At 46.3% G+C, this 16319-nt stretch overlaps 1 protein-coding gene across 1 annotated transcript in view; it reads left to right on the forward strand.

Moving 5' to 3' along the window:
- The window catches only part of SUDS3 (suppressor of defective silencing 3 homolog (S. cerevisiae)), a 41729-nt gene that overhangs the window by 8553 nt on the left and 16857 nt on the right, over positions 1-16319 (forward strand). The window contains exons 4-6 of the mRNA XM_011964406.1: positions 996-1067; positions 4836-4855; positions 6089-6245. Coding sequence (XP_011819796.1) covers positions 996-1067; positions 4836-4855; positions 6089-6245 — 249 coding nt within the window. The remainder of the gene's footprint in view (positions 1-995; positions 1068-4835; positions 4856-6088; positions 6246-16319) is intronic.

A 16319-nucleotide genomic window follows, 5' to 3' on the forward strand; every position in this document is an offset into this window, starting at 1 on the left:
CCCGAGGCTGAGTTTCGCTTTGGTCACCTAGGCTGGAGTACAGAGGCGCGATCTCGGCTCACTGCAACCTCCACCTTCTGGGTTCAAGCGATTCTCCTGCATCAGCCTCCCAAGTAGCTGGGATTACAGACACCCGCCACCAGGCCCGGCTGATTTCTTGTATTTTTAGTAGAGACAGGGTTTCACCACGTTGGCCAGGCTGGTCTTGAACTCCCGACATCAGGTGATCCACCCACCTCCGCCTCCCAAAGTGCTGGGATTACAGGCATGAGCCACCGTGCCTGGCTTGAAACTGCTTTTTCTAGTATGTGCTTTTATTGCTTGTGAGTGATCCACACCCTTGGACTAGCCCAAGGTTGGGCATTATAATCAGGAAACACTTCCCCCACAAGATGTGCCCCTCATAATTAACTGTTTTGTGGGAAGAGCAATGGAATGAATAGTGATTTGGTTAGAATCTATACCTGATCTGTTTAATGTTGTCACTAGCCACATGTGGCTGTTTAAATTTAATTAATAATTTAGTTCTTCAGTTCCACTAGCTACATTTCAAGTGCTAAAATAGCCACAAAATGGTTAGTGGCTGCCATATTGGACATTGCAAATATAAAACGTTATACCATTGCAGAAGGTTCTACTGGAGAGCATTGATCTAGACCTTACTGAAGGAGAACGAACCTTTTCCAGTAAAGGAAGGCCCGTTGATTCAGACTGTTGCGGCAACTGATCAGAACAGTGTGGAGATGTTGGCACTGTTGCACTCCCCCTCACTCACTGCAGACCCTTGATCCACTGGGTTGGGTGGACTTTAAATAGGCCCCTAGTGGTTTCTGCTGTGTGCCTTGGTTAAGAACCAGAGTTAACTCTGCGGAGGTATGTCTTCCTTTGGTGTTAGTGAAACAGTCAGTGTTGATGCTACAGAATAATTTTAGGAAACAAAATGTAGGGCAGATTGATATTCACAATAATTTTATTTTTTAAATGTTCGAAATCAGGTACATTACAGGAATACCAGAAGAGAATGAAAAAACTAGATCAGCAGTACAAAGAGAGGATACGGAATGCAGGTAAGGCTCCTTTAAATGGAAATGAATCATCTTTAAATGTTCCACCGTTTGCCGATCATCAGAGTAATGTAGCCCTAAGAGCTGTTCTCCAAAACGTGTCCCAGATGTTCTGTCAGGGAGAGTTTTCGAAAAAGAGACTTCCAAACTGTGGTTATGGAAAGTGGTTTCATCTTTTGCTAAGGAATGGCCCAGTAGTGGAGGATGTCTGAGGAGGCTCCTTGCAGTTCGGTTGTTCTCTCTGGTACCCCAAGAGTAGTCTTGCACCTGCAACTCTTGCTCATGGCTGCATGGCTGGCCTGGTGTACAATCAGAAGTGTGGCTGAGGAAAAGGATTGTGGGTTGTTTTTGTCCCATTTTAAGTTTGTTTCTTTTGGTATTCTGTGCTAGGATTGGGGAGGGTCCTCTTGTTATTTTCCCCAAGTATTGTTTCTATAAGAATTTAGAGAGAAGGCACACTTTTGGTTGGTTGTATACAGTAAATGTATTCATTCAGCAAAAATGAATTAAGCACCTGCTACATCTAAGCACTGCGAACAGTGTAAAGTCATGTAACGCATTGCTTTGACTTGAGGAAACTTGGTGTTTCATTGACAAAAGATACCACATGTGTAAAGTTAAGGAAGACCGAGTTAAAGAACCATGCAGAAAGTAAGATGTGACAACTGTTTAAAGTGTATAAACTTGAATTCCTGAGATTACAGGAAATCTCGTGTATGTGTTGAGTTTTTAACACTCATCATCGGCCAGCAGTTTGGGTGCCAGCAGAGTCCTTGTTCCTGCGATGGTAGAGTAATGATGGGTTTTAGAATGCGGGTGGGGTGCCATTCCTCATGCCGCCGTCATCTTTCATTCTGGGCCAGTGACTCTCTAACCCTTCACTATCTCTCCTCAGTGAGAAGCTGCCCAGTGCATACCAACAGATAGAAAAGGGGCTGAAGTGCGTGTGAGCGCTGAGAAAGTAGAGCCCCAGCTATTAGCTCTCTGCCTTTCCACCTCCTGCCTCTCCCTGCTATTACCCCCATTCTACTCTGAGTTCCTGAAGCTCCTCCTTGAGATGTCTTGAAAATCCTCAACCGGTTGCTCTTCCTAGACTTCCCCTTTAGCAGATAAAGAAGGTGGCATTTGTGGAAAGAGGTGGTCTTAGGTTCAGATCCTGCCTCCTCACTTTAGATGTGATCCTTTAAGCAGAATATTTGCTCTTGAAACCTCAATTTCCCCATCTATAGAGGGGAATATTAATACCTCATGGAATTGGCATAAGATGGAAATCAGGAAAGAAAATGGATGTGAGTCATATTTCTGAAGTTAGAACAGCAGAGTGAGTATTGAGTTGTTTTTCTTCATTCTGCGCAGACTCTCAATCATGTCCTCGCGTGTTCTTTCTTTCTTTCTTTTTTTTGAGACAGAGTCTCACTCTGTCGCCTAGGCTGGAGTGTGGTGGTGCTCTCTCAGCTCACTGCAACCTCCACATCCCGGGTTCAAGGAATTCTTGTGCCTCAGCCTCCCAAGTTGCTGGAATTACAGGCGCCTGCCACCACACCTGGCTAATTTTGTAATTTTAGTAGAGATAGGATTTCACTGTGTTGGCCAGGCTGGTCTCGAACTCCTGACCTCAGGTGATCCGCCCAGCTCGCCTTGGCCTCCCAAAGTGTTGGGATTACAGGCATGAGCCAATGTGCCTGGCCCTCATGTGTTCTTTCACATTTCCCTCTCCTAGGTAAAAATGCAGAAGAGCTTCTAAATCAGTCACGACTTGAGCTTTAAAAAGCACATTCTTTGCAGAGATGATCCACCTGCTTTAGTGATGTCTGGCTGCTTTAACTAAAACCACTGCCACCTCTAAGTGCTAATTGTCATTTTAGCTTGTTGGTGCAAGGCATGATTTCTCGGAATGGCACAGAACTCCAGCTGTCTGGCCCACTTGTGCATGGTACGGGTCTGAAGTTGTTACAGGAATGATCACGTTGAGTTGGGTGTGCCTGGGTTCCTATGCCCAGCAATTCCCAGTGCCAAAGTGGGTAGGATTTCGGGGGCTAAACAAATAATGAGTGGCTTGTCCCTTTCCTCAATTAATTTTCTCTGTCAACAACTATTAATCAACATCTGGGCTTTTAATCTGGGGTTCCTGGAACTGTCAGCGTTCTGTGGAGTTTGTATATGTCCTTTTTTCTGGGGAAGGGATTCATAGCATTTGCCAGGTTTACAAAGGGGCCCATGGTAGACTGAGAATAGCACCCCCTGGAGAATCTTTGTGGACTGTATGCACAGCCCTGTGTCACCCAGGAAAGAGTAGAAACCATGAAGCAGTTTTACTTCAAGTTGGTGCGGGTTTGTAGACAGGTTTGTACTCTATTGTAAATCTGGTGGTGAGGGGAGCTGCTAGGTAACGGTTACTAATCATCCGGCACATGGTAGGTGTAACTAAGTTGTTGAGTGCTGTTAGATGGGTGCTTTAAGGCATCTGAAGGGCATGATGTGTGAAGAGTCAGCAGGAAAGGCCTCAGGAGGGGGCTGCGTTCGGTCAGGAACTTGGGAATGTGAATAGGAGATCAGAGGGCATTGCGGGGGCAGACACCAGTGTGAGCAGAACTTGGCGACCTGACAGTGAAACCTCAGGTGTGCCTGGAGCCTCTGTCCTGTGGATTGTCTGTGAAGGTCCTTCCTTACCACACATAGTCTTTCATATAGTGCTTTAAAAAGGGGGTCTTGGCCAGATGTAGTGGCTCACGCTTGTAATCCCAGCACTCTGGGAGCTGAGGCCGGTGGATCACCTGAGGTCAGGAGTTCAAGACCAGCCTGGGCAACATGGTGAAACCCCGTCTCTACTAAAAATACAAAAATTAGCCAGGCGTGCTGGTTCGCACCATTAATCCCAGCTACTTGGGAGGCTGAAGCAGTAGAATTGCTTGAACCCAGGACGTGAAGGTTGCTGTGAGTCAAGATCATGGCACTGCACTTCAGCCTGGGTGACAGAGTGAGACTCTTTCTCAAAAAAACCAACCCCACCAAAAAAACCAGGGGTCGCCAGCCCCCAGGCTGCAGAACACTGGGCTGCCTCCCTTCACCTAACGCCTGACCCCCTGCCCTGTCCCAGTCCGTGGGAGAATTGTCTTCCACCAAACTGGTCCCTGGTGACAAAAAGGTTGGGGACCACTGCCTTAAAACGTCATACCCACTCTGTTTCTGGAGTAATTACATTATTTCTTCTTGACCCATCCTGCTACTGTGGAAACTGTTGGCGGCTGGACTGAGTGAAAGAAGGGATAAGTTTATTTTGCCAGGGGAGTTTCGTTCCTGCTGCACGTTTTTTACCCTCAGGTGGAACTGCCACTGCTGGTATGTTCAGGGCCACATATTTTTTTTTTTTTTTTTGACCAGGTTTCGCTCTGTCACCCAGGCTGTAGTACAGTGGCACAATCTCGGCTCACTGCAACCTCTGCCTCTCAGGTTCAAGTGAGTCTCCTGCCTGCCTCAGCCTCTCGAGTAGTTGGGATTACAGGTGCTTGCCACCATGCCTGGCTAATTTTTGTATTTTTAGTAGAGACGGGTTTCGCCATGTTGGCTGGCTGGCAGGGCCACATTTTAACTAGACTTGAGTACTTCTTGCGTCCTTTTCCTTCGTGTATATCAGCATTTCACTGATGAAAACATTTGCTCTGTGTAACATGCTTTCAGAAAGCAATTACCGCTTCTAAATGAATGCTAACATCACTGTCTAGAAAGGTGGCACAGCCTAGCAAATCTAATTACACTTTTTATCTCTTGCAGAACTCTTCCTCCAGCTGGAAGTAAGTACCACAGATCTTCTGGGTTTGCAGGCCCTTTCTGAGACTGGAATCTTGCAGTCCTGATCTGGTGGCTTTTCCTTCTAGCACCAAGTAGATGGTTTGGAAGCCTTCACCACTGTTCTGTTTGACTAAAGGACATTTGGTCTCAGCTCAGACATCCTGTCTGGTCATTTGTTGTTGAGCAGCCTCTGCTTATCACAAGGGAATAAGGAATACTCACCCCTCACTGCTTATTGACTTTTATCCCGCATTAGAGCTGTTTGGAAGTCTCTAAGTTATAACGGCCTAATAGTTTGATATTGGTCCTTGAAGCAGTTCAGTCTCTGAATCGGCTCAGCAGTTCTGTTTTACAGCTGCAACTCTCTGAGCCAGTAAAAAAAGACAGATTTCTAATTTTTCCTTTCATTCTATGGACACCTGAGTGCTGGTTCTGTGTCAGACTCTGTGCTGTGATCCAGAGATGAGGGCCTGTATCTTTAGTGATGTACTGCTCCCAGGGTGGCTAGCATGTGTGTGGGGGTCACTTTTGGAGAAAGTCGTGGTTTTTCAGAGCCACATTATTGGAACCCACTTTCCTTAAATCAATTTGATGCCCATAGTCACTCAGCTGGAAGGATCACGTGATCAGCCTGAAGGTATACTCAAGTGAGGTACACACATCCCTAGCCCACCACAGGCCCCGATGTCACTCACCACAATGGCGAGATTTGAAAAGCAGAGGCATATACAACTTTTGTCTTAGTATAATATCAATATTTGTGTACTTTGGGGTTCAGACACTAAATGATGTTCCATTCTTTTGTCTTGCTGTATCAAAAATAATAGTAACTTATGCTATCTGGCCTCAATATCTTGTGATTATTTTTTGAATATACACAATGTAGAATCTCCTATTTCCCTTTGAAGCTGTAACTTCATGAGCGATTATTTACTCCCTTTGAGAAATGTGTTTTAGTATAAAATATAGGATGTGGATGAGAGAAAAATATCTGCATAGCAAGTGAGGTATACTCAAAAATAAGCAAAAGTCATGTGGGTCTGATTTTACACATTCATTGGAAAGCTTGCTCTCAGACACGCCGTTACTGCAAGCGTGTGTGTGAGAGGGAAACTCTGTGTGTCATGTTTCCAGCAAAGGTGTTTTCTTTGCTGTTGAGGACAGGGCTAGACTTTGAGTTGGAGCCATGGCTTCCAGGGCCGTGTACTCCCAGCCTGTGTTTCTCTTTTGCTCAGACTGAACAAGTGGAACGAAATTACATTAAAGAAAAGAAGGCAGCAGTGAAGGAATTTGAAGACAAGAAGGTTGAGCTGAAAGAGAACCTGATTGCTGAGCTAGAAGAAAAGAAGAAAATGATTGAAAATGAAAAGCTGACAATGGAACTGACTGGAGGTAGGAAGGCCCTATGGGGTGGGATCCTGGGTGTCCTGAGCGGGGCTGTGAAGGGCTGTTCCAGTTACTTTTGTCTTACATCTCAAGAGCAGAGCAAGGTGGAGAGTGGGTTTTGACCTTATAAATGAGAGTTCCTCCTCCACCTTTTATTGGCTGTGTGACCTTGGTCAAGCTGTTTAACTTCTCTGAGTCTGTTTTCTCCTCTATGAAATGGGGCTCATCATACCCTCTCACAGGATTATGGTTAGACATATGAGTGCCTAGTACAGTGTCCTGTGCATAACAGGTCTTCAATAGTTGCTAGACTTTTAATAGTAATGGCAAGCTCTGGCTTAGGCTCTACTTAATTCCTGGGTCCGCTGCCATTTGTATCTTGGTTATGTCCCCACATTGCTTACCCAAGTCCCCCGTGGTGATGGGAATCCCTCTGCTTTGTTTTTTTCCGGTCTGCCTTAATTACAGAAGAGGTATTGTCTTCCTTTGACCTAGATGTAAGAACAAAAGCTTTTGGCTCTATCTTCTGTGCTATTAGATCTCTCCTGCCAGGTGTTACTGTGAACATTTCAGAAAGACTTGATATGATTCCAACAGGATAGCTAAACTGAACTATTTTCCCATGGAGGTAGGAAAGTTACATGAGACTCAGAGCCAATCCCTTTCTAACCTTCTAGGATTTAGTAATCCACATATGGGAACTCAGCAGGTTGTAGGCAGGTTTCAGGGAGAAACAATATGGGCCGACTCTTCTGTTGCCATATGTAGACTGATGATTCCTAGAAGGATATAGGGAATTGGCTTGAACTCGCTATTTTGGAACTTGGCAAATACTGCAAGGCAAGTCAGTGGTGAGTTTGTCACTTGGATATGGAGGTGGCATGCCTTTCTGTACATCCCCAAATTTAACTCTTACAATTCAGAAAGTGCTGGGGCTCTGGCGTGTCTGATTTTAGCAGGGTTCCATAGGAAATGCATGCAATGTTTTTGTGGATGTTCTCAGGGCTGACTTTGAAATTAAAAGTAGCCAGTTAAGATCTTTGTTCCCCTCCGTATATTCCTGGTGTTGTGAACCAGCTTGGCCTTCTGACTGACACAGACCTCTGGCTCCAATCCTCATGGTACACTTAAGAGAATGTGGTTGTGCCTGAGGTGGGGTCTGACTTTTGAAAAATCTCTCCTCTGTTAGCTTCCTTGTAGAACGACTTGGCAAAAGAAGTGAGCTCTTTGAAGGCCTCTCAAAGCAGCTCAGAATTCTTTTTTTTTTTTTGTGAGAATGGATGCCAAAACACAGCTTCAGGCAGTATAGTCTTATTCTTGTGGAAGTGCTTATTTAATTAGACCAGTAGCAACGTGGTACCTTGTCTGGTACCAGTCTGCCTGCCGGCTTTTGGACCTGCACACCATTTCCTTTGATAGTGGCTGTGACTGGCATCGATGCCTCATCGCTGTCTGCTAGAGCCACCAGATGTTTGGGAGCCTTCATTAGGCTAGTGGGAAATATTATCCGTTTATAGCTGCTCCCTTTCCATCTGTGGGAAAGGGTATCATCACCTTACCTGTGATTTGGCATCCTAATTATTGACAAGCAATTGATATTGTTTGGCCAGGCAGTTTTACAGCCAGAATCTTAACTGGGACAGGAGGCATCCTCAGTGACTTGAGGCTGAGCCTGCCAGGGTAGAAAAGACAAATAAATCCAGGGAAATCATTTGTAACGCAATAAAATTGATTACAGAAGTGTTTAAAGCTAGCCATGGGCATTAAAGGTACGGATGTCCTTCCTCAAGCCATTTGGTACCCTTGGTATGGAAAGCACTGCCAAGGTAATGATGGAGTGTTGGAAGACAAGGCGCTGGAGCTAGAAGGGTAATTAGCATTTCCACAGATGGTGCTGCTATGGTGTTGGATTAAAGGCTTGATTTCATTCCTCTAATTGAGTGACTTAGTTCACCTTTGTGGATTGATGCCCAATATCATTGTTGCCCAGCTCTGCCCTGAAAAGATACTTTTTAAAGTCTCCGTTTTTGGTTCAACATGAACATCTCTTGAAAAGCGAAGTAGGATAAGAGGCTGATGAGAAGCTTGGTCCAAATAACCCACCGGAAACGGGTGTATTTGGCGACCTGCTCATTCCCACCATGACTTAAAGCGTTTACAAACCTCCATAGGAATTGGCAAGAGGTACTGTTTACCGCCCAAATCTCTTGTGGAAAACTTAGGGAAACTGGGTTGTTCGGGCAGAAATGAGTGATTGTGCGTAGAGAAGCTAGGATGAATTATGGTCAGTGCAGCCCAGCTTCAATGTGTTAGGTCAGTGGGGTCTTGATAAAACGCGGATTCTGTTTCAGCGACTTTGGAGTGGAGGCTGAGATCCTGCATTTCTTTCTTTCTTTTTTTTTAATTTAATTTTTTTGTTTTTGGGACGAAGTCTCACTCTGTCGCCCAGGCTGGAGTGCAGTGGTGCAGTCTCGGCTCACTGCAACCTCCGCCTCCCGTATTCAAGCGATTCTCCTGCTTCAGCCTCCCAGGTAGCTGGGATTACAGGCATACACCACCATGCCTAGCTCATTTTTGTATTTTTAGCAGAGACAGGGTTTCACCATGTTGGCCAGCTGGTCTCGAACTCCTGACCTCAGGTGATCCGCCCACCTCAGCCCCCCAAAGTGCTGGGATTATAGGTATGAGCCACCGCGCCCAGCCGAGATCCTATATTTCTGACCACCTTCCCGGGGGGGCACTGATCCTGCGGGCCAGAGCACACTTCAGTAGTGAGGTTATAGATACACTTGCCTGAGGGTGTGATTTCTCTGAAGCAGAGGCCAAGACTACAAGTAATCCAAATATTCGATGAGAACTTTATGAGCTTTAAAATGTGGGGAGCTTTACCATTTTTAATGTGTTTTTCTTTCTCTTACTCTTCTCTCCTTTCTTCCTGTAGCTCACTACCTGCTACTTCCTTTTCTTTTGTAAGTTCTTGCTCACCAGGGGCGTCTTCCAATCCTTAGGCTTCCCCAGTGAAAGCCACCTGCGACCCTAGTAAAGACTGTGAGTTTCCTTTAGAAGATGGTGGGTTCATGGCTGGTACCACGAGTCATAACAATGTCAGGATAGAAGTCTGTTTCCCAAGCACTTACACTGAACCAAGCATTACATAAATATATTAGAGCTAACTTTGCAGGCTGATAGACCAGGGCTGAATCCTGGCACTGTCACAGATTCAATTCTGAGGTAGGGTTTTCTCATTTGGCCAGGGGATGATAGAACCTTCTGGAGAGGGTAGCTGTGACGTGAGATGAGATAATGCCTGTTAAGTTGCTTCAGAAAGTAGCTGGTTCACAGGGTGAACACTCAGGGATTGGGAAGTTGTAACCTCACTGAGTTCCTGCAGCTCCCTTTGACCTTGGGGGTATTGCTTCTGATTTTATAGATGGCAGAGGTGGCTCGGAGAAGTGGAGCCATTTGCTCACAGTCCCTCAGTGAGACAGATAGTGGTTAAGCCAGTGTGTGTCTGGCTCCAAGCATATTCTCTTCACCACCACTACTATTGACTCTCTGCAGATACCATAGATACATGTGGTGGCACTAAGACTCACAAAATTAGGCTAATGAGTAAAGTCTGTGTCTTCCTGGAGGCTCTTTTCTGGTAGAAAGCTGACATAGCTTCCTTGACCTCCCCCAAGGTTATGTGGTGTTGAGATGGAGGGCCCCTAAATAAAGGTAACAATTTGACAGGCTCGTTTTTGACTCATTGGTGTATTTAAAGACAGGGTCTCACTCCAGTTGCCAAGGGTGGAGTGCAGTGGTGCCATCACGGCTCACTGCAGTTCGACTTCCTGGGCTCAGGTGATTCTCCTGCCTCAGCCTCCTGAATAGCTGGGATTACAGGCATGTGCCACCTTACCTGGCTCATTTTTGTGTATTATTTTTGAGACGGAGTCTCGCTCTGTCATCCAGGCTGGAGTGCAGTGGCGCGATCTCGGCTCACTGCAAGCTCTGCCTCCTGGGTTCGCACCATTCTCCTGCCTCAGCCTCCCGAGTAGCTGGGACTACAGGCACCCGCCACCATGCCCGGCTAATTTTTTGTATTTTTTTGTTTAGTAGAGACGGGGTTTCACCATGTTAACCAGGATGGTCTCGATCTCCTGACCTTGTGATCTGCCGGCCTCAGCCTTCCAAAGTATTGGGATTACAGGCATGAGCCACCGCTCCCGGCCTTTCATTTTTGTATTTTTTGTAGAGACGGGGTTTTCCCATGTTGCCTAGGCTGGTCTTGAATTCCTGGGCTCAAGCAGTCTGCCCGACTTGGTCTCCCAAAGTGCTGGGTTTACAGGCGTGAGCTACCACATCTGGCTTTTTTACTCATTTTAAAACCCTGCCGGGCGCGGTGGCTCACACCTGTAATCCTAGCACTTTGGGAGGCCGAGGCGGGCGGATCACAAGGTCAGGAGATCGAGACCACGGTGAAACCCCGTCTCTATTAAAAAATACAAAAAATTAGCCGGGCGTGGTGGCGGGCGCCTGTAGTCCCAGCTACTCAGGAGGCTGAGGCAGGAGAATGGCGTGAACCCGGGAGGCGGAGCTTGCAGTGAGCCGAGATTGTGCCACTGCACTCCAGCCTGGGCAACAGAGCCAGACTCCATCTCAAAAAAAAAAAAACCCTAAGATATATGTGGTTGTACTACTATAGGAACAGTAAATTTCACACGTATGCAGTAGATGCTAAGGAGTAGCGACTTGGGTGTCAAGACAGGGGGAAGAGGCCCCACACAAATATCTGGAGAGGGAGAATAGAAGAGGTGACCTGGATTTTGGGCAGAGTGGGCCTGTCCTCAAGATGTTCTTTCCTGGTGCTGGCACTGTGGAATCAGGTCTTTTAATGCACTTGAGGGTGCAGAGAGGAAGGCTCGACTGGCTCGCTGTTTATTGCCTTCCCTTCATAATGGGCAACTTTGGCTTTAAGGAGGTTGGTCCTTTATTCCTACTCTGATTTGGCCTCCAAAGACCTAACAGTGATTCTTGTGGATTTTTTGTTTGTTTGTTTTTTGAGACGGAGTCTAGCTTTGTTGCCCAGGCTGAAGTGCAGTGGCGTGGTCTCGGCTCACTGCAACCTCCACCTCCCGGGTTCAAGTGATTCTTCTGCCTTAGCCTCCCGAGTAGCTGGGACTACAGGTGTGTGCCACCACGCCAACTAATTTTTGTACTTTTAGTAGAGATGGGGTTTCACCATGTTGGCCAGGCTGGTCTCGAACTCCTGACCTCAGGTGATCTGCCCGCCATGGCCTCCCAAAGTGCTGGAATTACAGACGTGAACCACCGTGCCCAGCCCTAACATTCATTCATATTCCCCTCCCCTACAAACCTTAGGCATTCTTCTGTTACCACCGCAGCATTAATTTGCATCAACGTTGATGGCGCCCTCCATCCTGCTAGAGAAGGGCATGATGTGTGCTAGGATTGCTCTGGGCTGCTAGTCTAGCCTGTGGGTCCCTGCCCTGGTTTGGAAGTAGTTGCCAATCTGCTACAATGTTTAATCTGCAGTGGATTTTCTTTCTGCCACTTATGTCCCATTTCTTTTTAAAGAAAATTTCCTTTTTAAATTTAAAGTACATTTAATTTTTGGAGATAGGGTCTTGTTCTGTCACCCAGGTTGGAGTGCAGTGGCACAATCTTGGCTCACTGCAACCTCTGCCTCCTGTGCTCAAGTGATCCACCGCAGCGTCCCAAGTAGCTGGGACTACAAGCACCTGCCACCTAGCCCAGCTAGTTTTTTGTATTTTTCTGTACAGATGGGGTTTTGCTCTGTTGCCCAGGCTGGTCTTGAACTCCTGGGCTCAAGCGATCCACCCTCCTTGGCTCCCCAAAGTGTTGGGATTACAGGCGTCAGCCATTGCACCCAGACTTATTTTTTTTTTTTTTTTTTTTTTTTTTTTGAGACAGAGTCTCGCTTTGTCGCCGAGGCTGGAGTGCAGTGGCACAATCTCGGCTCACTGCGAGCTCTGCCTCTCGGGTTCACGCCATTCTCCTGCCTCAGCCTCCCAAGTAGCTGAGACTACAGGCGCCCGCCACCATGCCTGACTAATTTTTGTATTTTTAGTAGAGACAGGGTTTTACGTTGTTAGCCAGGATGGTCTCCATCTCCTGACCTCATGATCCACCCGCCTTGGCCTCCCAAAGTGCTGGGATTACAGACTGAGCCACCACGCCTGGCTATATCCCATTTTTTAAGGATGCCCCTTTGAATTGCTGCAATTAATATTTTTTCCAATAGATAAATATGAGCTTGTTTTAATAGTTAAAGTATGTTGAATTGAAGCTTTTACTGCTATTGTACACTGTAGGCAGGTATGCTGTTGGAAATGAATGAATAGGCCTAGAGAAGTGCAGGACAAAAGGCCAGCCAGTAAACTGGTAGTTGTGTGTAAATTGCCGGTAATTTATCAGGAATATCTCTCCAGAGGGACTGTGCTGTAATGACTCTACCACCTAGCATTGCTTCAACCTGAGCTCCCATTTTTTAGATGTCAGAACCAGTGCTACCTGTGGTGAGGGGTGGGGCGGGAGGGGGCCTGTATCTGTCAGGTTTCCTAGTGAGTAGAACAGGAGGATTTGCACTATTAAAGGTCATAGTGCATGGTGGTTTGGAGAGGAGTTGTATGCCTAGTCTTGTTGCTTATTTGGTGTTTTCTCTCACATACACTCTCGCAAGTCTGCTTTAAATGCTTGATGTTTAATTACATAAATAGCATCTCCACTGAAGCAGACCTATGAGGAGACCTCTGGATCAAAGAGGGGTTCTAATTTCAACCAGTTTGAGTTTTTTTGTGGTTGGTGCATGATGTCGGAGAGGAAGACTGACTGCATCTCTGCTCAGGTGTCTTCTCTGGGGTTGTCACACTCCAGGGTCTGAACTTCAGTTCTGGAAGTTTGATTTTTGTCAGTGTAGCCAGATTGAGCGTCTTGGGACTCTTAGGGGCCAAACTCTTGGGAGATTGATGGTAAAACTCAGGATACCAGCTCGTTGCTTACAGTGAGAAATAGAACTTCCAGGCACACTCAGACCCAGGTTGTCAGGCTCCATCCTATGAAAAATCCACTTTAGAAGTCAACTAGGCAAACCTGGCATTAGAGCAAGGTGACTTAAGTGGATAATCTTACTATGTCTGTTGGGGCTGTGATACATGTCGATCATGTCCTCAAATCATGTCTTCCACCTGGCCCATTGGCCAGGACTGCTCCCTTCTGTCTCCTCTTTCCCAGATGGAAATGGAGACGGAGACATGCTGGTAAGTTTTAGGGGCTTCTCCAGAGTCTCTTCCTTCTGCGAAGTAGTCTTTTTGGATAAAATTAATCAGATTGTTGCTGTGACTAGGCTAATAAAATAGATTTTTTTTTTTTTTTTTTTTTACCATTTCATAAGAATTTGATTATATTTTTTGGTTTGTAAGTGATACAGTTATGATTTTCAGAGTTCAGTGGCCGTGATTGGCCTTTACTTGGCTTACATCCATCATGCATTGTCCACCCTCCCCACTCCCCAGTCTTGGCAGCCTGCAGAGCAGAGCACGCTCAGCCATTCTCTGGCAGGCAGAACATTCCATAATGTTCTCGGGCTATGTGCTTTTTCTTTGGTGCTCTCTTGGGTTGGGTGAGCTCCCTTTACACTTTATTTTCCAAATTAGGTGTCAATGTTGTACAGCCTCACAGTTGACATCAGCTGCTTTCGACTATGTAACTTCTTTTCAGCTCTTTGTGCCTTGAATTTTAAAAAGGATCTTTGTATAGTTTTTTCCTGCCCGAAAATATAATAATAAAAACTAGCATTGATAGAACTCCCGTTATGCCAAGCACTGTGCTAAGACTTCACGTGTATCATCACATGTAACCCTCACAGCGCACTGTGGGGGAGGCATTATTGATACTTCTGTTCTCTAGGCGAGGACACTTGAGACATATAGCACTTACAAACCTGTGTTAGGCCACACAGCCGTTGCAGGGATTCAGACGCACGTTTATGTGACACTCCAGGTCTTAACCATGGTGCTGTGTCACTGGCCAGTAACTAACTGGAGAAGGCTGGCACCTCAGCATAGGGTAGGAGATTTTTTTAGGGAGAAGCCTTCCCCACTTGTTTCTGACGCGCGTGTGTGTGTGTGTGTGTGTGTGTGTGTGTGTGTGTGTGTTTACTTCCAAGTACACTTTTATAAATATTCATTAATTAGGTCTTTGGTTCTTATTTTACCTCTATTCCATTCATAGAAAAAAAAATTAATACTGCCCAGCCCATTTCTCTGAAGAGCAACATGGAGAAGCCTTTTTTTTTTTTAAATTTTGTGTGGCACATGTATGACATGCTCTAAGATCCTGCACACTGCTTGGTAGAATTTGCTGAAGCCGCCCTGCCTGCTCTGCTGATTGTGTGCGTAATCACAAATTAACCTCGTCCCATGATCAGGCTTGACCTCTTCTACCCATTCTGCACAAAACATTATGCACCCCTACTGGGCCAGACTCTTGCTAGGTGTTGGGGTGAATTTCAGACATCCAAAGAGGGTAGGTAATGACCTGTACACAGTGGCACTTGGTCTACTTGAGGTTTGTATGGATGCTCTGGTTACTTGGAGGATGGAATGAGTCTCTGCCTTCGAAAGCTGTCACAGAAGGGAGAGTATTGAACTGACTCTCAAGGGGTATTATGTAGGAGTTTGCTGGGCAGAAAAGAGGAGGGTAGGCAGAGGACAGCCATGCAAAGACTTGAAGGCGTAAAGTCTGGTGCCCTTGGGTTACAGGATAGCTAAAGGCTTGCACACAGTGTAAGCATGAGTGAAGAAGAAGGGAGGAAGACCAGAAATGAGGCCTGGCTTTTATCCTGTGGAGAGTGATGAGCCACTGAAATATTTAGTAAGAAGATGGCCGGGTGTGGTGACTCACGCCTATAATCCCAGCACTTTGGGAGGCTGAGGAGGGCGGATCACTTGAGGTCAGGAGTTTGAGACCAGCCTGATCAACATGGTGAAACCCCATCTCTACTAAAAATACAAAAAAATTAGTTGGGTGTGGTGGCGCATGCCTGTAGTCCCAGCTACTTGGGAGGCTGAGGCAGGAGACTCGTTTGAACCTGGGAGGCGAAGGTTGCAGTGAATGAACATCGTGCCACTGCACTCCAGCCTGGGTGACAGGGTGAGGCCCTGTCTCAAAAAAATCAAAAAAGAAATGTTTAGTAACAAGAGTGTTATGCAAAACGATCTGATTTGTGTCCCAGGAAGATCACTTTGAGGGAGGGGAGGATGGACAGGACATGGGAAAGAACACTGAAGGCCATGGAGGTAACCAGTGGAAGGATGAAGGCATGAAGTGGAGGCGGAACCAACATAGCTGGTGAACCTCATGCCTGGGTGAAGGAAGACAAGTCACAGATGACAGATTTGTTCTCGCATGGAAGAAGGGCTAGATTGGATGCCCCTGAGACACAGGAAAAGAAGCAACCTTGGGAGGGGAAACGAGGAGAACTGAGTTTGTGTGGGGCCTGGAGAATATGTGGTATCAGGTATCTATTGCCATTCAGAGGGATGTGTGGAGCTGGAATTGGTGATTGCAGATTGGTTGGGATACAGTCCGAAAGGAACTGACTGGACCCCAAAGATCACCAGTATTCAGGGAGCAGACAAGTGAAAAAGGACCCCGAGGAGGCAGGTTCACCTTGTGCACCATGGCTTGGGAGGAGCGATTCGAAGGCGTGGGGAGTCGGCAGCAGTGAGACCGCAGAGAGGAGTGCAGAAGGGAAAGAGGCTTTTATTGTGAGCCCTCATTGTGTCTTCTTGATAGTCAAGTAGCTATAAAAGGTTATAAAAGAAAAAAAAGTCTGAGTCTATAAATGAAAACTTCATATAAAAACGTTGGCACTGAGGCCAGTGGCCTCTAAAAGAGCTTTTTATACCCGTGGACTTCGGCACACCCACCCTCCGTGGGAACTGCAGAAATTAGCTGAGATGACCTTCAGGTTCCTTCCTATCCTGAGAGCCTGCGCCTCTGGGCTTCTTAATTTGAGGGAGAGGAGGAATATCCCCTAGGATATGAGGG

Source organism: Mandrillus leucophaeus, unplaced genomic scaffold (assembly GCF_000951045.1).
Source record: "Mandrillus leucophaeus isolate KB7577 unplaced genomic scaffold, Mleu.le_1.0 Scaffold7, whole genome shotgun sequence".
NCBI lineage: Eukaryota > Metazoa > Chordata > Mammalia > Primates > Cercopithecidae > Mandrillus > Mandrillus leucophaeus.